Genomic DNA, 21633 nt, shown 5'->3' with positions numbered 1-21633 from the left:
TACAAGAGAAAAGAGGGTGCCACATAAGCAGGAGAGCCAACTTGGAAGCAATTTCCAAGAAAAGCATACAGGTAAGTCTATTCCTTTCTATCTACTTTAGAGATCCACAGGGAAGAAAATTCATGGCTGATGCCTATGCAATCCTATAACCCCTACCATCTCTGGCCAAAGAATTTCAGGTAGCTGAAAGCCCTTTGCTGTGAACATGAATGAAGTGTAATCAATAGAAATTGGACCAGTGCAACATGAAACTAAGTGTGCATGCAGTTAATGGCAGGGAGAAATAAGTCTTTGGAACTCTTATCACCCATCTTCATGGTTAAAAAAAGCTAATTATCCTTACTTTAATAAGAGTTGCATTTGTGAGATGGGCGACCATGTAAATTGATTTAAATAAAATAAAATAATAAAATAAAATAAGCTGAGCAGGAACTTCCAAAGGAGAAAGACATGAGGTAATGTTTTACATACAGATTGTGAATCTCAGCTGGTATACCAACAGGAGTAACAGAAAGAATTGCTCTGCTATCATGGTGAAGGATATATTGGCGGCTGAATCGCAGTTTCTGATGGCGCTCCAGATCTGGGTGGCGCCACTCTGCAGAAAAGAAGGAAGTTGAGTCAGAAAGCTGACGCTTGCCCTGGTTTTTGATATATAATATTGTTGTCTTTGAAGTGATTAATATTTTATACTTTAAAATTTTTTGAGTTCAAATACATTTTTAAAAAGTAATGTGATAGCCCGCTTAGAAATATGGCATAATTATGACTGATGATGTGCCATCAAATCAGTGTTGACTCAGTGAACATATCAATAGGTTTTATCCAGAAAGTACCATCCCCAACGGGTCTTCCAATGGTGCATCCATTACCAATACAATTTGGCCTTTATTAGATACCTTTTCTCTTTTGATATCTCTGATAACTCAAATAAAAGTGAGAACTGAGTCAGGCTAGTCTGATATTGTATTGTTCTTATATGAGCTGCTAGGTAAATTGGTCTTGTTGTCTTGGTTGTGGTAGAAATTCAGACAAGATATACTGTTCCATATTTAACAAGCTTTGATCTAAACTCTAAAACTTAACTTCTCTAAAGCCAGGAGCATTTAGTCTTAAAAACCTACTTGAGGAAATGAACAGTAAAGTGATTAGGTGCCCTCTAGTCATTTTTGACTCCTAGTGACTACACAAATAGATCTTTTCCATGATTTATCCCTAATCTGGTCAATCAAGTCTTCCACAATGCACTCATTGCCACTATAACTGCTCGTTGTCCTCTTCTTCTCTTTCCTTCCATCTTTCCAGAAAGCTGGGTCTTTGCATATGTGTCCTAAATAGAATAATTTGAGCATGATCATTTGTGCCTCCAATAAGAACTCTGGGTTGATTTGTTTGATGATCCATTGGTTTGTTTTCTTGTTTTCTTGGCCGTCCGTGGTATTCTTCTGCAACACCAAAGTTCAAAGAGATCGATATTCTTCCTAACCTGCTTCTTTAAAGTCCAACTTTTACTTCCATAGATGTCACAGGCTGCACAATTCTGATCTTTGTTAAGTATAGACACATTGTGGAATTTGATTATTATTTTCCAAAACCTTCATGGCTGCTGTACAAGTGCTAGAATACAGCCTATTTTTGACTGATTGTTCCTTTACTATTGATGGTTGATTTTAAAAGGCAGAAGCTCTTTACCACCACTTTGATACTTTCATTGTCAATTGTAGGACTGGTTATTCCACTCGTTGTCATTAGTTTGGTCTTCTTTATATTTAATTTTAGTGCCATTATTTCATTATGCTCTTTGACTTTTAATATTAGACTTGCAGATCTTTGCATTTTCAGCTGTTAGGGTTATCAGTAAAGTGGATGTAACAAAACAAAATTAACACTGGAGATAAGCCTACATTTTATTTTCCTACTCAGCTCACAACCACAATCTCCCCTCCTCAAGATTCCATCATCCTCAGTTACAACTACAGAAGGCACAGGCTGCACAAAGTTTCTCCAACTAGTAGACTATTCATCAGTTTGGCCTTGTGCCAGCCCATTTTCCCATCCGTTTGCAAAATGCAAAAAGTACTTCAAACGTTACCTCGTTCGTAGTTCAAGAACCTGAAAGCTATCCTTCTCTTCCTAACATAAACTACAGGTAGTCCTCTACTTACAATCACAACTGAGCCCAAAATTTCTGTTGCTAAGCGAGACATTTGTTATGTGAGTTTTGCCCCAATTTACGACCTTTCTTGCTGCCATTGGTAAGTGAATCACTGTAATTGTTAAATTAGTAATACGGTTGTTAAATGAATCTGGCTTCCCCATTGACTCTGCTTGCCAGAAGGTCGCAAAAAGTGATCACATGACCCCGGGACACTGCAACCATCATTAATATGAATCAGTTGCCAAATCTCTGAATTTTGATCATGTGATCATGGGGATGCTGCAACGGTCGTTAAGCGTGAAAATTGGTCATACATCACTTTTTCCAGCGCTGTTGTAACCAAACAGTCACTAAATGAACTATTGTAAGTCGAGGACTACCTGTACTCTGAGGGCCAGGACCGGCGGAGTAAGAAACAGGGGCTCTGGTGAACTGGCTCACCCGTGTAGAGGGGCAGGCACTTGGCGCCACAACGGGCAGCAACCTCGGGTCCGACGTTGGCATAAGTGACCGAGGGAAAGCGGCTGACTTCCTGGTACACGGCCCCGATTCGGCCAGACAGCTGGGGGAGAGAGAAAGAGCAATCGAGTGGCCAAGGCAGCAACGGCGCGCCAGGAGTTGGGGGCGCCTCCTTAGGAGCTGCTCCCCCGTTTCTTCTTCACCGTCCGGGGCCAGTTCTGCCTCCCTTCCTTCCTTTACACTCCCCTCCTCAAAGTCGCCCTACCGCTTCTCTCGCGCCTTCCGAGCTGCACGCCATGCGCCCGCTCTCTCTTCTCCCGCCACCCGAAAACTTGTCAAGCTCTGGAAGAGCAAAAGCCGTCGATCCCGCCGCGCCCGCTCAGCTTCAGAAAGGCCAACGCTGCAGTACCACAGCGGGCACGAGATAAGGGAAAGCCGCAGTGATTGGCTCCGCCAGATGGCAAAGGCGGGACCAGCACCATCTCGCCCGTCTTTCTTACTGCCCGGGGGCAGAGGGCGATTCTGGCGCTCGCGGCAGCTGGGAAGGCAGCGCGTTGCTTTTCCCTCCGCCCTTTCTTCTCCTGCAGCCGTCCAACCTAAATGTCTAGTTGCGGATATTTTGCTTCCCGGGCTCATTCACACAATCCGCCCACCTCTTGTCAAAACAGCAAAACATGGGAATAGGGAGGAGGACAGGCGAAGGGAAGGCGGAGAGGAAAAGTAGAGATATTTTCGGCTCCTGGGCGTGAAACCAGCAGCGTGAAACCAGCAGCGTGGCTAGCATATGTTCCAGTGTCATGCGAACCTAAAAAGCTGTAGTGGAATGAATGGACTACAAGAAGATGGGACAGTGTGCAAGCATGCAATGCAGTTTTTGCTAGAATAGAAAAAAATAAAGTAGGCATCCTAAGAACAACAACAACAACAAAAAACCCTTAGAAGTAGGTCCACCATAATTGTTGAAAAACCAGCATTTATTCTACTTGGCAAATTAATCTTAATTTTTTTTTTGCTTTTTCTCCTTGAACTGATTTTCATGCCAACTGCTTATAGATGTACACTATCCATTTCAGTTCACCAGTTACAAGAATCGGGTATTATCACAGTACCAGAATAAACTTTTTTCCTTTGTCTTTTTCACCCAATTACCCCCTTCAACTTGTGTCTTCCCAGGCAAAGATTCTCTGATTTGATTCATTTGTAAAGCACTCTAGAACTTGTTCTGGCAGAAGAGAAGGAAATACATTCAACACTGAGGCTAGAGGTTAAGTTCAGTTGTGGAGAATATAATGTTTATATTATCCTATGTGTTTGAATATTACGGTAGTAGCTCCGGTTGGTAGTTGGGCTGTTGGTTTCATCTCTGAGCATGGCAATTTGGCTGCAAATGTTTAGTCTCCATTCAGGCGGACATCTTCAAAGTGCACTATAGATGTTCCCCCCCCCCCATGGAGACAAAACGTTTGCAGCCAATTTGCCAAGGTCGGAGATCAAACCAACAGCCCATATTCTCTTATTATAAAGAATATAAACTGCACATCCCCAATTTATGTTAATTATTTGATCAGAGGAAACCTTATGTATCATGTATGTTTGAATACAGGTAGTCTTTGACTTACATCCAGATGCTTAGGGACTGTTTGAAGTTACAATGGCATCCCCCCCAAAAAATACTAATGATCTAATTCTGAAGTTCAGTCACATGACCATGTTAGCAACCAGCCTGCAATTTTGGCTATTTGCTGCATCCTGTGGTCACATGACTGCATGTTTTTGCTGAAAATCGGCATTTTTGTTTTCAGCAAAATGGCCTTTAGTGAACAATGGGTTTGCATTATGACTGTGTTCACTTAATGGCCATTGCAAAAAATGTCATAAAACCAGGTATAGTCAGGTGGTGAACTCCTTTACTACTGTCACAACTTACTGGGTAGGCAACTTACCGCTCCTTCAGTTGTAAATTGAGAACTACCTTGGGCAAGCTCCAATATAGTTGTAGACTGAGGACAACCTTGTATTGTATGTGCTACTAGTATATATGTATGACACACACAAGTTCACCCAGCTAAATTGCCCATGCTAACACCATGTGCATCTCCTTCAACACATTTGCTTTTGCCAGAAAAGTAAACAAGGGCCAGGAAATATCCAGTTCTGGAAGCAAGTGGCAAAGATCAAATAGTTATTTCAATAAAAGTCTCAACAAAATTTCATTTATGGCACATTCTTATAACCCATGGCCTGCAATACATTACTCAGTGCAGCATCACTACAAACCAAAAATAAAGCAGTGCAGTATGAAACAACACAACACAGATTGAAGTCCTTGTTCAAATCACTGGTCTTCAGTAAATCAGAAACTATCCTATGAAGGAGTATATTTTAATTTAACCATTCTTTCAGATGGAAAAAGATGAGATTTTATAAATAGAACAAGTAACAGGTTATTTTCTCATTTAGATTCTTTTAAATAATTCTTTCTCTGTAAACAAATATGTGTGATGTCCTATTTCATGTGAGGAAAAAATAGCAGGCATATTTCAGAGCTAATCATATTGTTAAAAAGGCTTATTACTAGATGTTTGTGCGCAGATTGCAGTGACAATAATTCTTTGGTCTGGTAGTGAATGATTTTTCTTTCCTAGATAACCTTAACATGCTGTGACTTATTACTACAGCTGTTAAAGTTCACTGTCAAATAGATTCATAGAATCAGATTTGGAAGGGACCGAAGGAGTCACCTAGTCGAATCTGTTGAGTCTTGGATCCACCGTAGTATGTGTGATAGATGAGCTTCCAACTACTGCTTGAAGACCCTAGTAAAGGAGAACTTACCGCTGGCTGACAAATAATACAATCAGGAAGTTCTTCCTGATGTCTAGCCTGAACCTGCTTCACTGTAGTTTTAATTTTTGGTTCTGCTCCTGCTCTCTGGGGAAACAGTATAAATCAATTCTCTCATCTGTGAAGCAATTCTTCAGATATGTGATGACTGCTATCGTATCTTCCCTGAGTTGTCTCTCTCTAGACTAAACATGATTTCCAGTTCGTTCACCATCTTGGTAGCCCTCCTCTGAACTTGCTTCCATGTTACTATGCTGTTTGAAATCCATTTCTCCAAAATGGTTTTGACAAGGGCAGAGTAGAGTAGAACAGTTACTTCCTATGGTCTGGTCTGTGTTCCTGTTAACACACTCTGAGATAGCATTTGGCTTTTTAGTAGCTGCATCACACCGCTGGCTTTGTTTAACTTGTGCTCAACAAGCACGCCCAGATTCTTGTCACATACACCACAAAAATCAGATTTCTCCAATCCAAAGCCACCAAGAAGCTTAATTTTGTGAAGTATAACTTCATTCTTTAAATTTCAGGTTAATGATTTTACATCACTTCTCCAAAATAGTGCATTCCAGTCATTCCCAATCTAAGTACTTAAACTACGTAATTTGGATTTATAGAAATTAGTAAGATTCATCTTAAGATTCTGCAGCTCGATTTTTTAAATTCATTCTTTTCAGTTTAGCTCCAATCATTTACTATAAATGGCATTACAGAGATTCTAATACCATCTAATGAGAATATTTATCAGTGCTCCAGTACTTGGCCATTCTGCATAGTTACCCTAAGGCTGATATTATTGATAAAATGTTAAATTTGGCAAAATGATATATTTGGCCTTTGTAGCTTCTCTCTCTAGCACAATTGAGAGGCCTAAAGGATGATGCACACATCGTTATGTGCCTGTTCACACTTTGGAGACTAGGGATCAGAGTACCAATCAGCTACTAGAAGGTCTTTCAGACTGAAGAGACTTGACTTTCTGTTAGTTGGCCTCGACCAAAAAGAGGAAACTTCTGGAATTGTTATTTCAAGTGTCGGAGAAGCCAGAGTGCAATATTCATGAAACCGTCTGCCTCAGCTTCCACACTGGATAGTGCATGGTTATCACTTGGATACTGCAACATCCTAGAAATATGAAGAGACACAGGCATCAGCTAATATTCAATTACTTGGCTGACATTTCCCTCCCTATCATTATTTCACCCCATCTTCTGCCCAGATTATAATTTTCCTTTCCCCGCCCGCCCCAGTTGCATGTATTTCTATTCTCCCTGATCTCGTAACCTCATGGCCTCTTGTAGACTCCCAGTTTTTGCAAATCTACCCCAAGATGCTTACCGGGTTGGAATACCCCTGGACTTAAGTGCACGATAATATTCCAAGCCTTGCTTTGGGGGAACTCGCCTATCTTCTTCTCCAATCAATAAGAGAACTGGTGCTTGAACCTAAGAGGAAAGAATGTAAGGTGGAAATCAGAGCACTGAAACTTAGAAAAAAATATGAGAATCTGAGAGTAATGGATATACAAAAAGAGAGGGAAAGATGTGTTGTACCTTGTCAACATACTGCATAGGTGAATGAAGCAGCATCTTTTCCCATTGTTCAGGAACTGGGAGAGCAGCTTGGTCATAGGGTAGCCCAACCTCAGTCAAGCACCTAGAAGAAGCCACAGAGTAGGCATCAGTAATGATAGCATCTGCTCAAAAGGGAGAACACAGCTGATCATAATTACTCACCAATCAGGGATATCGGTGCTTCCAATCATGGAGGCCATATTGACTACAGGATTCCTGGTCACACAGGCTTTATATGTGCCAGGGTACTGGCCAATGAGATGACAAGATAAGAAACCTCCATGAGATCCTCCAAGCAAAGCTACTCTCTTTGAATCCAGAGGTTCTTTCTGTAACATCTGCTCTACACAGAACTACAAGGAGAAGATTTCCAATTACTAAAGGAGCAAGGACTATGGCATCTTGAACAGACATTTGGACAAAGCAATCCACTCCAAATGTTTAGCTGAGTTCTGATAGATGATAGATTGTATGATAGATTGTCTCAATGCGTACCTTGAAAAGTACAATTTACATTTGGATAGCCCCTTGTGTTAATGTTTCATGTTCTTGTATATATAAGAACAAATATATTACACACATCTCTAGAGGAGGTACAGTCTTGTAAGAATTTCACAATTATCCTACTGAGAGTTTTATTTGGCAAGGGAATATAAACAGCCATTCTCCTTGGTGACAATTGAATCTCCTTCTTGCTACAGTAAATATCTACATTTCTCCATGTAGTGAAGGTTTCAAACACTCTTGTTGGAAATGGAGGAAGGGACTTTCTTACCTGCACATCTCTGACATCCTGGCAACCCACATTTCCTGGTAGTGAATCCACACTATCCTGGCCAAAGCCCAAAGATCCTCGATAATTCACTTAAAGGGAGAAAAAGCGTAATATTAAGGTAGCCAACCTTTCTCTGGTTTCAAACTTATTTGCCTCAGCAAGACTTCATTAAGTAGAACAATGCCTCCCATAATGTTAGAAGCTTTGGATTTTACTGTTGGAATCAACCTTGACATACTCCCAGTATCAAAAGACTCCAGCTTCTTGTGAATATGATTGTGTTGCTGAGACTGCTAGGAGATTATGCCTATGGACATCTGGAAGCACAAGGTTGTGGAATAATAAAATAATGTTCATGTCAAGAGTTCTGAAAGGACTATCATATCTATCACTGCTTGCTTAAAGGAGGATCTGATGGCTGCCCAGGGCATGTACCTTATGTCTGATTATCTAGTGGACATCTTGGTGTCTGAAAGAGATTATTACTCACCTAATAACACAGCAAATCCCATTCGGCAGAGCACTGCTGGATACAGCATCCAGGTGGTGGTGAACACTGAATGCGGGCCACCTTTCAAGAAAAAGAATGGAGTCAAGCTCAGATGAATGATGAGGGAATGACATTACAGTACCAGGATAAGGGAAGGGAAGAAAACAAGCAACTTACCATGTGGTGACACCACTAATGGAAGCTTGGTTTGCTCTGGTACCTGAGTGGGCTTGAGTAGTATGGCTTCAAAATCCAGACCTCCTGGGAATACAGGTAATAATTTGCAGGTTAAGGAAAATCACCATCGGTCTCTCAAATTTTTCTGTAGAAAAGCAACTCAAATTGAAGCATAGAAATAACAGATGGTTACATTGGTCCAAATTTCCCCTCAGGATACTCACTGTACTGGGGATTGTCTTGATCTGGAGAAGGTTGAAGAATATGGACATCCCAACTAATACCTTGAATTGGGCTGGTTTCTTCCAGACATACCCAGTTCACGTCTGCTTCCTTGCCTGCAGGAGGCAGAAAAGCTACCATCTGCAGAAATATAAATTATTGAGAGATATCCAGCATTGGATCCTATGTTATTTGATCAATAAAATTTGGATATGCAGAATTTAAACTGATGTTGGGTAGAAAGCACAAACATTTTTTATTCATGACATTTAAACTGAAGGATTTCTAACATAGGTTCCTTTGTTAAATGTCTGGCCACACAGAACTTACAAGCATAGGAGGAGAGTTAGGCGTGGAGAATCTGGCCACCATCAGATCTCTGTCAATGGTGAGCAGCACCCAGCTTCCAAGAGAAGAACCTAGTTTAGGAAAGGAAAAAAATAATATCAATGCTCTTGTTGGGATAGCCTCCTTATTCAAGCAGAAGTATGCCTAATTTGCCAGTTTGGTTCTAAGCTCATATATTAGCATTTTTGCCCATAAGATGTTTCAGCTAGGTAACAGCATCCAGTTACTGAGATAAGGAAAATTTTATACTTACCTTTGGTGAGTGAACATACACTTTTTGATGCCATATCCACCACAATCAGCTCCTAGGGAAAAAGCAGCGTATGAAGGATCTACTGTACACATATATTTATATATTTCTCATACCACAATTTATAACAAATTAAACATCTGAGAATAGTATAGAAGAGAAAGGAAAATAAAGAAAAGACAACAAATGACAGGATGCACATAACCCATAACCACCTCTATAGATGTCATTATAATCCTAGATTAATTTGGAGACTTCCATGTGACTTTAAGTTTAGATTATTCCTTGATTCAACAGACTTAATACTTAAAGATCATCCGGAAGAACCTTTAGAGGTAGCCAGATAGGATAAATTTAGTTTGTGCAATATCCTTACCTGCCTGCTGCGCTGAATTGTGTCCAGAACAACTCTTTGACTGTCTGCTGCCCAGCAACGCTCAGGCAGTGTTGTGCTATATATTCCAGCAAATCCATCTGCAAGAGAGAACAAATTCATGCAGGCAGCAGCTGTTTTCATAAAGTTAGAAAGGCTCCATTGGGAACTATATTTCCCCAGATTCTCTAAATGTTCTGCATTCCACATATTTAGGATAAATATGTGCAGGTGTTCACAAATCCCCTTTTGTTTACCAGATTTCAGATATGGCATTTTCCAGGGGGTTTTTTTGGGAAAAAACCCACCTTTCTTCCAGATTAGCCTATTTGAATAAGAAATATACTTATTAACATGAAAACTAATAAGGGATTCTTTTCAACTTTTATTTTTAAAGAAAATATGACAGACATATGGGTTGGGCTTTATTTATTTCATAAATATTTCTTTTTTAAGCACTTCCTAGACTGGCAATGTAAACATCTTAACATGATCTTTCCAAGAAGTGCCAGGGAAGGGATAAAACTCCTATAGAAAATACTCCGCAGCACTGTAAGTATATCAGGATTTCCAAAGATTGAAAGATTCCTGGAAGGAATCATGGAAGGAACCCTGAAGTCATCCCTTGCATTAAAAAAAATGAATGCCATTTCCCAGCCACTAAATTATTTCTTGTTTTTAGAAGGTAGAATTAAGGATAGATTTTTGTGGCTAATGTTCCTTCTGTCACAGATTCATCTGGAGCAAAAAATCCATAGTTCAAAATGCCATTGGTATCGTATTACTCACCCTGAATCTGTCGAGGGACAATATCCACTATCACGGAAGTGAGCTTTGTGTACCAATCATACTGAAAAAAAGGTCAAAAGACATCAAACTGGGATGTGGCAGGAACAACAACTTGGCCTATATTTTACTTTCTGTTCTCAAATTAAGAAATGTCATGGAAAGCCATGTTGCTAACCACTAGGGATCAGAATAGAGTGAGGTAGTGTATGAATGAGAAAATATATACAATAAATAAAGTGATACTGAAATGCTTCATAAATTTATTCACTTATTTTTCCTGCAACAAAAGATATAATCACTTCCAATTTTGGAAGACCAAACAAAATTGTTCCATGTAGAAAAAAACTTGACCTCATCCTTTTTATTTTCATTACAGACTTCTGCCTCCATTTCTCTCACAAGGTTGTTGAAGAAGCAACCCTCCTGATCCATAACAGCCACACTGAAGTTCCTAGTCTAATCAGATCAAACTAACTCAGGATCATTTAGAACTCTGACCACAAAATTCGAGGTTCAAAGTCCTGTATAAATTAAAGACTAAATAAATGACTTGGCTAGATGCAATCAGGTTACCTGAAATTGTTTTGTGCCAATAGTTCAAAATCAGTGCTCACCATGCAGATACGGCTACACTGCTGATGAGGTCCAGAAGCCTGATTCTCCAGATATACAATGCGACATTGGTCTGGGCTTAACCGTGGAGACCAAATGGCTTTGTTATCATCTGACAACAGTTCTGTAATAGGAAGGGAAGTAATGAATTAAGAGAAATCACCACCAGCATGCATTGACTGAGAGATAAGATGTATTCCTGTACTCACCACACTGACCGCCTGCCAGATCGACATGGAAAAGTGATGATCTGGGGGCAGAAGGGAAACAGCTGGTGGTAACGTAGGAAGGGATCATATAAGACTGGTCAGGAAAAGGGTAGAGAGATCCCTTTCTTTTAAAATTAAGCTACCATTTTATTTAACCCTTAAACAGAAAAAGAAATAGTCTGCCTTCTCCAGCTGACACCCCACCCCCCGCTCATAGCAGAGTGATTATAATCTTAGAAATGGACAATACTAGAATGAAAAAATAATCCTTATGTACTCCAGGATGTTGCTTCATCACACTGGATGGCAGATACCACAAGTCATGAAAACCATAATACCCTTTCTCTTTAAGTGCTATTTTTGAAGACAACCAATATACCCCAAATTATCCTGGGGAAAAGGACTTCTAAGTTTTCCTGAGTTTATCTGTTTACTATTGGATTTTCTACACTTCTTGCAGTCTAAACAGTCAAGTCCCACTTGGATTCCTCCTCAGTTTCTAAAGCCAGCGTTGCTAGCTGGAGAATTCTGGGAGTTGAAGTCTACACATCGTAAAGTTGCCAAGGTTGAGAAACACTGTTCTAAAGGAAACTCACCTGCGATTGATGCAGTGTTTCAAGCCTAGACGGAAAGGCTCGTGATACCAGCCAGTGAATACCACTCCTGTGTCACCTGGAGTCCAGAAAGCCTTGAAGCAGAGAGAAAACAATGTTAAGTTTGAAGAGGTGGGCAAAGTTAAGATTTTACTTCAGAAATCATCTTTCAACATAGAAAGACAGGGTAGCTTGAAAAAAACCCCACACCAATATTTGCATTGAGTGAACAGGAAACACAACCCATCCCTTTGTCTGGGAATCTGATGTGGGAGATTTAAGATGTTATTTCCAGAAAGATAATTTCTCTGCCCGCCAAAGGATGAATCTTTCATTGTATTGCAGCTTTTATTTCTTCCATTCAATTGTGTCCTTGGTGACTGCCTGGACAAGTTCCTGCAGTTTTCTTGGCAAGGTTTTTCCGCAGTGGCTTGCCATTGCCTCCTTCCTAGGGCTGAGAGAAAGTGACTAGCTCAAGGTCACCCAGCTGGTTTTGTGCCCAAGGCGGTACACCATCTAGAACTCACCATCTCCCGTTTCTAGCATGATGCCTTAACCACTTCACCAAACTGCCTCTCTTCGAGATAGTTGTAGCATAGCTATTATATTCTTTGCAACAAGATATAGCAAACGTATATACATTCAGTCATAATTAGGGTGCAGGTAATCAATCACCCCACATTCCAAGTGCTTTGTACTGACCTGCCCAGGTGAGATATGTTCTGGAACTCCTTCTAGCACAGAAACATTGTTGCTCTCAATGTCCAATACACACAGTACAGGGATACTCTTAGCTACCAGAGTTTCCCCCCAGTCTTCATAAAATACAAACTGCTCTCCCTGAGAAAGGCAGAAAAACAACATAAAAAGAGAGTTCTCCTGAGATACTTGGCATGCTAGAAAAAGGATTTTCACCTGTCTGGAAGATGGCCATGATTCGCAGTACTGGCTCTAACCTTACATCTGTCAAGATCAAGAATGTTTTAAGGCATATCTTTCTTATAGATGCAGTTTTACAGCAGGTCACAGCATCTTAGAGTAAACTGTTGTAGAAGATAGATAGTTGCTACTATCAAGCCAAGATGCAAGCATCAGATACCCAAAGCATCACATATTAATGCTATTTTCATGATGGCAAAAAGACTGTGATGTTTTCTACTGGAGGCTGATATCAAGTACTGCACACCCAGCAAAGAGCTAACTTTCAACCAAAAGAACAGTCAACAACATGAACACTTCTTAAGAGACAGGATGCTATCAGGAACTTGAAAATTAGGTTCCTGGCTGATTTAATGACTTAAACACCAAAGCACTCAAACAGACCTATTCAAGTTATCAAGTTGCTCTTTAAAAGTTGGTTCTCGCACTGCTAATAAGTTAAGCAGCAAGTTACCAAAAGAATGAACAGATGCAGATGCTCATAAAAATAATAAAAACCTCTGCATTCATGGAAATGGGAGGCTTCAACCTCCTCTACTCTAGGACTTTAAGAAATTGGAAGAGAGTTTTGTCACTATAAATCTGTCTATATATTGGAGGCTCATTTGAAAGTCAGGGATTTATTGAATGTTGTACAACTTCCCTTTGATGGATGAATTACTAATCAGAGTTCTGAAAACTTGATTTTGCATTATTTCCTGCCCAGATTGTTAAAAGGGCAGCGTGACAGCTTTTTTAGATCAAGGAAAACAGAAAGGCTGGCTTCCTGGGAAATCATAAAAGAGAATTTCCACCCCACCTTCACTGCTTTTTCTCGTTCAGTCTTGGCCAGTTCCTCTTCAGTGTTCAGCTCTGGGGCTCTGGGCTTAAAGAAAGACTCTGTCTTGGGACGCTTCTTTTCTGCCACGTAGAGAAGGTGAGTCTCTGAGTGTGACCAGGCCAAACAGCCAAACTGATCTGGGAATAGGAGATGATATCCGGTAGGCTCAAAGCGTATGCATTTTCTTCCCTAAGGCAGCATCCCATTAGCTTCTATCAGAAAGCAACAGCTTGGCGGGCATAGTTTTAAAATCTTTCTATCACCCAGACATGATTTTGGATTCTCTAAGCCATCCCTCAAATATATTAAAAGACTCAAGACTTTCTTTTCCAAGATTAGCCAAGGTTTTCCTATTATTTACCATTATCTGGAGCTGGTTTCTTGCCTCTTAGGAACCGAAAACATAAACTGAAACTTATAGAAAGCCTTACCATCATCATATACTTGGCCATGCTTCTCTAGAGCTGTCAACTCGATGCTCTTCACCTTCCGGTTTTTTTCCCACACCTATGGGAGCAGAGACACTTCAGTTTAAGTCACAGAGCTTCCTTCTCACTGAAGTCACTAATTAAGGCTTCCCTGACAGTGCCCTTAGGATGGAGAAAACTACAGAGTTTCCTTTCCTGCAGGGAAAATAAATCAAAGCCCCACAAATCCTACCTGCTGCAATATTGCGTCCACAGACAGAAGCAATTTAATGCGATAAAAGTAGAAAGAATGAAGGACACCTATTGCTACCCCCAAGCCATGAAGCCTTACTGAGCAGGAGTGAAGCAGGCAGACATACCTCCAAGAACTGTTTTTCCTCGCCTTTGCTATTGCTCATCTTTCGCAGAACAGCTTTTTGAGTCCCACTTGGAGAATCCCGACTAAGCAGTCTAGGTGGCAAATATATATAGATGTATAATATATGTTCTACAAATATAGAGCCATAAAATCATAGGGCAAAATGGACCTAGGCATCTTTTTGTTTGTATCCTGCCTTTATTATTTTTACAAATAATTCAAGGCAGTGAACATATCCAATAGACCTTTTTCCTTCCCCCCCCCATAATAACAAATCTGTCATGTGGGTTGGCCTGAGAGTGAGTGACTGGCCCAAAGTCACCCAATTGGTTTTCATGGTTAAACTGGGACCTGAACTCATAATCTCCCATTTTCTAGCTTGGTGTCTTAACCACTAGACCAAACTGGCTCTTCAAAACTGGCTTTTAAACAATCCCCTGCCCACGGTGGGAATCCTCAAATTAGTCCCAATAAATGCCTGATCAATTTAAGTAATATATTTCAAATGTTCCTTGGGTCAGCAGCAAGGAGAGGCGAATGCAGTCTAGACTTACTCTCCTTTGACTTCAGTGCAATTGCCTGAGGGGCCAGAATAGATAACAGACTGGTTGTCATGGAAAACGAGGTACTGACGGCAGAATTTCACATTTTCAGCTCTTTCCAAGTCCCGCTGTGACCACTCTGTAAGTAAAGATTTTACTATTATATGATTTACATAAAGAGTTCTATTTCTGTTTAGTCCAGCACAATAGAAAAAATCCTCCTCATTGAATGCAAAGAATCACTATCAGGACTGGATTCACACACTGCACCAAGTTATCAAATGGTTTCCTTAGCTTACGTTTGAAGTATTGTGTAACCTTCCCAAAACAGTTGATAAGCCATGTGCTTTGATTAAGGAAATTGTCACTCATTATGCTTTCTTTAATAGAACATACTCTTTTTTAGTGTGGTGGTTTTAAAAAAAGTCCACCATCATTCAATAGGGGAAACACAAAATAAATTATAGTTGGCAGTAACAACCTACCCTTCTCATCTTTTGTCTGCAATAGAAACTCTTACAGTTACTGTTTTTGAGTTTTAATCTCTTGGGATCATCAGGAAAGAAGAGAGATGTCAATCAAACACAGAGCTAGAAAAAGTAATGCTTATGCTTAATCTGATTTGCTTTGTTTATAGCAAGGGTGTCAAACTGCCAGCCTGCGGTCCAGATGTGTCATGCAGAAGCTGCACCCACCCCAGCTCCAGCAAGGGAAAAAAATTCATGATACATCGCGACATGTCATGTGATGCGGCGAGTTTGACACCCCTCTTTTATGGGATTGAGGGTCCAATGTTACATTTGACCCTTGATAACAATATTGCACAATAGATATTTAAATTCTATGGAGCCAAATATAAACCCAATGATGTGGGTTCAACTTTAAATAGCTTACCTGTATAAATATTGCAATGTTTGCCACCATACTGAGTTGTTACCTCAGGTCCAATACAAGCATGGGAAAGGGAAGGATACTGGCTCAGATCACGGTACAAAGCAGCTATTTCTTCTGTATCACCCAGCAACTATACATTACAAATATAAAGAAAAAAAGGACCATAATTAGTTGGGATGGACTCAAGAGAAGGGCATCACCAGCATGTTTGCAACTAGCCATTTGCTCAATCAACAGTTAAGGAGCAAGCAATAAACAGTAAAGGAACTATGTCACAGACAAATACTTGTTACAGCAGCCACAAAAGCCTTGGAAAACATAAATGGCATGATGTGTCTATACCAGGGGTAGGCAACCTTGGCTCTTTTATGACTTTTGGACTTCAACTCCCAGAATTCCTGAGCCAGCCATGCTGAGGGGACAGGGAGAGGTTTCCATGCTGGCTCAGGAATTCTGGGAGTTGAAATCCACGAGTCATAAAAGAGCCAAGGTTGCCTACCTCTGGTCTATACCTACAAAGACCAGAATCATGGAAGCCATTCCCTGTGACACTCTATGGAAGCGAAAGTTGGACTTTGAAGGAGGATTGGAAGAGTATTGAGGCATTTGAATTTTGATGTTGAAGATGTTTGAGAATAGCATGGACAACCAAGAAAACAAGCCAATGGATCATTGAACACATCAACTCAGAGTTCTCACTTGAGGCACAAATGACCAAGCTCAAATTATCCTACTTTTTTGGGATACATTTTGCAAAGACCCAGTTTTCTGGAGAAGGCTCAAATGCTGGGAAAGGTGGAAGGGAAGAAGATGGCAGAAGCAAGATGGATGGACTCAGTTACAGTGACAATGACTGCATCCTTGAGGTCCTGAAATAAAAGATTAGGGATAGATTGCCATGGAGAAAATCTATCGCTAAGAGTTGAAAACGACTTGATGGCACGAAGTCAAGTTATAAAAATTATCTGAGTGAAAAACAGGGTCATGAAATGGATGAGCTGGGAGCACTATGGCAGTTTGCATTCAGCAAGCTGGGAAGTATTGGCTCTCAATATAACTTGATTCTATTAGTAGTTCCTAACCTTTATTCCCTTCCAAATCACCATGAAGGACAGAATTATATCCCTGTTGTCCTTTGTCTTTATCTTTTAGTATATACTTGTCTTTATCTTTTTGTATATGGTGCATTCAGATGAAACTGCAGAACTGAATCCTGATGTGAGAATGAATAGAGTGAATTGACCAGACCAAAGCTACTTGCAAACTCAGCCTCACCTCATCTCATTCATTGCCACTCAGCTGGTTCACCAAAAGGAACCAATGGATGGAAACTGTTTCTCTGAAATGCACAAATGGTAACAGAAATAATAACAGGAATACTAAAATACATAAAATTGGTAACAGGTCCTGAATGCTGTTATCACATGTCCTACTCTAAGAGGAGCAAGCAATCCCAGAAGAAAAGTGCAAGCAATGAATATTTAAAAGTAGGGTTTCATTAGGACTGCATCAGCACAATCAAGGTAAGTTCAGCTCATGACATCTTTATTCTTCCGCGGATAAAGAGATCCCATTTCATGGCTATGAGAAGAGACTTTTTTCAATGGAAAAGAAGATAAATTGGCCCTCTCCGTTGGTAACTTTCCCACAGCAAGAAACCATAAAGGAAAGGGTGTCGCTCTACCTGTGATACGCATAGAGAGGTTTTACCTGTTGAGCTGCCCGCTATGTGATGTTAAGAAGGTACTGGAAGAGGGACCAAGGCAGACTTTCCCAGGAATAGCATGGAAAGAAAGGCGAAGAGAAATACCAGACTTCACGTCCCCCCCCCCCCCATCGCTCTCGCTCCAAGCGGAGGGAAAGAGCTACTCACGCCATGCCCATCACACTACGGTCTTTGGGGAAAGTGCCATGCAATGCGCACAGGGAGCTGCCTACCCACCCGCCGTTCACTGACACGCGTGTTCGGCCCCTGACGATCCCTCACCGGGAGCTCCATCGTCCTCTGATCGTCGCCCCAATGCCCGAGAAGTCGCGGAAGTTCCAATTCGATTCCCCTCGAGAAGGAGGAGCAGCGCCTTTGAGCTACTTTGTTATTATTGGCTCTGCGCCTGTCAGTCAAACAGAACCAGCCCGTAGAGGATAGCTGGCAAGCTTTTCTCTATCCGCAGAGGCAATTGAGCCCCAACAGGGCGGGCGGAAGGGCGGCTGGGCGGGGACGCGCAGGCTTTGGACCCAAGGTATCGTGAGTTCGGCGTCCTTTGCCCAATCCGCTCAGAAGAAGGGCGGGGCTTACTTTTTTCGAAGCCAGCAAACCTTTCGCCTCCTAAACGTCAGCTGCCCGTACAGCGTTTGGGCAACGTTAGGGCCGTGAGGACTGCGGGAAGAGCTGGGCGTGGCTTCAGGAGCTGTGCGTCCTTGGAAAAAGGTGCAGTTGCTTCAGTGATTGAGAGAGGGGTGCCACGTGTGTGTGCCGGGGGGGGGGTACCCGTTTTCCGAAAGGTGTGCTCGTCTTTTAGCTCTGTATGATAGGCGGGAGTGAGATGGTTTCTTCCATATCTGAAGGAACACATTTGCCCCAATCTGTACCTATCAAAGTGATTTTTGGGAAACCCAGAACAAGAGTGCCATAGAGTCCCCATCCACCCCAATTTCTTTTCTGTAACATCTAAAATGGAAATAGACATTGGCTTTCGTAGTGAAGCTCAAATAATATAAAGAATTAAGCAATATTAAAGCTGTGCAAGTTGCCTGTCATCATGCACGCTGTTTATTTATTTATTTATTTATTTATGAGACTTATATACCGCTTTAAGTGCAAGCACTCTCTAAGCGGTGTACACCAGTAAGCAATGTATATATATATTTACATTGCCCCCAACAATCTGGGTCCTCATTTTACCTACCCCGGAAGGATGGAAGGCTGAGTCCACCTTGAGCCGGTGAGATTTGAACCACTGACCTGCTGAACACAGTCAGCTAAAGTGGCCTGCAGTACTGCACTCTAACTGCTGTGCCACCTCAGCTCATTAATGTCTTCCATAAATGAACCTCACACCTTCTGTGAAGAGCTGCCTATGTAGAATTCCCCCCCCCCTCCAAATTCAGTTTCACACGATGTACTCTGCGTTCTAGAACTATTGAATCAAAAAAGAAAGCCCAAACTCACTTTCCCAATACAGGGCTGAGACTTCACATAACATTTGAGTCCTCTTAAAGTTTTAGAGACTGCTTTAATGATGGGAACCTGAGGGAAACGCCCCCAGCTTTAATAAAGGTCACTGCACTTGCATGAGGGCCAAAGTATATCCCCCCCAGTTATGTTTAAAGTGTACACAGCTCTATTTTTTAACACATATTTTATTAATTTTCTGATTTTGCAATCATGAGTACTTAATAAACAATGTGTTGTCTGGGTCCATTGGTAATTCAGTGGTACATATTAACTTTCTCAGTCTAGTTCCAATACTACACCATTCAGTGCTTCCTTGGTTCTCTCTTCTTCCAGTGGTATGCATTTTTCCACACTGAGCAAATACAATTCTTGTTACTGTTAGTACATATACAATTAAATATAGACATCTTCATCACATTTTTCTGGTATTATACATAATATAGATAGTCTCAGTTTATAATATCTTTTCTAGTCAGAAGATATCTCAATTGTATTTGCAAATCCATTTGCTCAATCAATATCCTGTTTTTCCTGCTTTTAATTTTTTTTAAATTTCCCATCAATGTTCAAAATATCTCTATCGCTTATAATTTTCTTATAGTAAATTATATTTGGATAACCAAAAGTTTTCCTTATTCAAACCCTTTTAGAATTTTCATATTTCCCATCTCATAACAAATTATAATATTCTAGTTACAAATACTATCATTCTAATTATAATAATACTTGAATTTCTAACAGTTATCTATTTTCTTAACCATATTCAAACATCTGTTTAATAGTATAATATATCATCGAATAGGTCAAAACCTCTATTTTCTTCAGTCTTACTCTAGCTTTCTTCCTTCGCCAAATAACTTTCTAAGTCAGTGCATTTGAATCATCAAGTAATTCTTCCTCTGTTTTTGTATATATTGTTTGGAACGAGGAAGAAAATTTGATTGAAGTGTTTTGAAAGAACGCTCAACCCATTTATATTCATTAAACAGCCTCCATCTTTCTTCAGTTTTTCTTTTCATTTCTTGTTTATCAATATTCAGCATTTCTCCTAACAGCTTTATCATCTGTTCAATCAGATCTTCTTCCTTATCCTCAAATGTGTTCTGAGATCTTGACAAGTAAGATATCTTTTGCATTTCTGGTGTTATCACTGCATCTTGTAATGTTTCATTTGTCTGTATCTGACTGTTAATTCCTTTCTTTAGGTCCTCCATCTTTGGATCCGTTTCCTCTAATTTTCCTTCTGTTTTCTGGATTACTAGTTCCTTCTATGTAGTCATTGTCTGGATTTGTAAGTTTAGGTTAGAAAATTGTTCTTTTATCTCATTTGCATTATTTTTAGTCTCATCATGAAATAAAAAAATGTCTCTTGGATTGATTTCAACATAGAAAGAATTTCTTTCTGAGATTCATTAACATTTTCTTGTTGATATAGCAAACTGGGGGCTTCAGAGACAAGTGTTAAAAATAGTTTTTTACCATTTGAGGCTAAGTATGAAACACCCATTTTGTTTTTGTATAGTCCAATAGGGTCCCAACACAGATAAGCGGCCCAAGAGGGTTTTTTGCCTTTTCCCAGCTGCAGTCTGCAGAAGTGAAAGTTTCCAGGAACAATAAAGAGTTATCTAAGTCTGGGCTTCAAGCCAAGTTTCCTTTAAGCATAATAAATTGTAGTGCCGTAATTTGCCACTAGATGTCGTTGACATCATCTTCCAGCTTTCTAAATTCAAGCCTATTTTACAGACTTTCAAATATCTTTTCTTAAAAAAAGTCTCAAAGGTACTTTTAGTCCCCAACTTTCTAAGCTAAATATCTGTATTAATTTCAAATTGATCTTGTAGTTTTCTCTATTTTCCCCCAAAGCAATTAATTCGCTGCTTTTCTTTTCCTGAGGGAGCGGGGCAAAAACTTCCCTTCCCTCTCTCATTGGGAAGGATTCTTTGCTTTGGACATTTTTTTTCCAGGAAAATAGTATTAAGGTCATAAAAAGAGGATAAAGTCTCACTCAGTTTCATCCACATTGCTCAAAAATTACTAGTTAGTGCTTATCTTTGGTTATCAGCAGCTTCTGACTGGCCACACGAATGTAGCCAGTTTTCCCCCTGCCGGTTTGGGGGGCTTCCTCTGATCCAGGAAAAGGACCGCTGCCCATCCACGATGGATGAAGGTCCCCTCCATTGCCTTTCTGGAGTGACGTTTGACCCTTTTTAGGATCCCCAGCGGGGCGAAATGGAATGTGGAAGACAGAGTCCTGCCTTCCTGCACCCGTTACACCACAACACCTAACCAGAAGTCCTCTAAAAAGTACACAGCTCTAATATTTTGCCTTATTTGCATTTCCCAGCCCTTTGAGGTGACAACCCAAATGTCTTGGAGATAGTCATCAACTTATAAGGATAATGAATACAGGATGGCACTCATTCTTTAGGTTACTAGAAGCTTAGCTCAGCATCTTATTTAGAGTGTTAATCAAAAGTGGAAAAACATTTGTTAAAGCCTCTTCCAATTTGGTGTCTATTGAGGGTAGATTGTCTATGTACTTGTCCTTCGGCTCATGCTTCAACAATTGGGGGGCTCTGGTTGTAGTTTCTGTGGTAATATGGAAAT

The 21633-nt window shown here is 40.4% G+C and overlaps 2 protein-coding genes across 5 annotated transcripts in view; both read right to left on the bottom strand.

Annotated features, from left to right (window-relative positions):
- The window catches only part of LOC120315024 (acylamino-acid-releasing enzyme-like), a 30257-nt gene extending 27055 nt beyond the window's left edge, over window positions 1–3202 (bottom strand). For 2 of the 3 annotated variants that reach the window (XM_039358686.1, XM_039358687.1), the window contains exons 1-3: window positions 2883–3198; window positions 2600–2720; window positions 472–598 (exon numbers count right to left, since the gene is read on the bottom strand). In XM_039358686.1, coding sequence (XP_039214620.1) covers window positions 472–598; window positions 2600–2720; window positions 2883–2915 — 281 coding nt within the window. In that variant the 5' untranslated portion in view covers window positions 2916–3198. Of the gene's footprint in view, window positions 1–471; window positions 599–2599; window positions 2721–2882 lie in introns of all 3 variants that reach the window. The other variant, XM_039358685.1, reaches the window with a different exon arrangement.
- A 1612-nt stretch (window positions 3203–4814) lies between these two features.
- Window positions 4815–17957, bottom strand: APEH (acylaminoacyl-peptide hydrolase). 2 transcript variants are annotated; one of them, XM_039358689.1, is made up of 22 exons: window positions 17839–17957; window positions 15852–15981; window positions 14970–15096; window positions 14417–14507; window positions 14061–14136; window positions 13609–13766; window positions 12573–12710; window positions 11874–11965; window positions 11278–11318; window positions 11071–11192; window positions 10457–10517; window positions 9671–9768; window positions 9298–9349; window positions 9027–9115; window positions 8699–8837; window positions 8475–8558; window positions 8298–8378; window positions 7808–7896; window positions 7195–7385; window positions 7012–7114; window positions 6797–6903; window positions 4815–6583 (listed from the first exon to the last, which is right to left on the bottom strand). In XM_039358689.1, the coding sequence occupies exons 1-22, from the start codon at window positions 17848–17850 to the stop codon at window positions 6481–6483; spliced, it is 2184 nt and encodes a 727-aa protein (XP_039214623.1). In that variant the 5' UTR covers window positions 17851–17957; the 3' UTR covers window positions 4815–6480. The 2 variants fall into 2 exon arrangements, with proteins under 2 accessions (XP_039214623.1, XP_039214622.1); XM_039358688.1 differs by having other exon boundaries at window positions 17794–17903.
- Window positions 17958–21633: the final 3676 nt, after the last annotated feature.

The sequence above is a fragment of the Crotalus tigris genome, unplaced genomic scaffold (genome assembly GCF_016545835.1).
Source record: "Crotalus tigris isolate CLP2741 ecotype Arizona unplaced genomic scaffold, ASM1654583v1 scf7180000019060.718356, whole genome shotgun sequence".
Taxonomy (NCBI): domain Eukaryota; kingdom Metazoa; phylum Chordata; class Lepidosauria; order Squamata; family Viperidae; genus Crotalus; species Crotalus tigris.
This window is presented reverse-complemented; position numbering and strand designations above follow the sequence as displayed.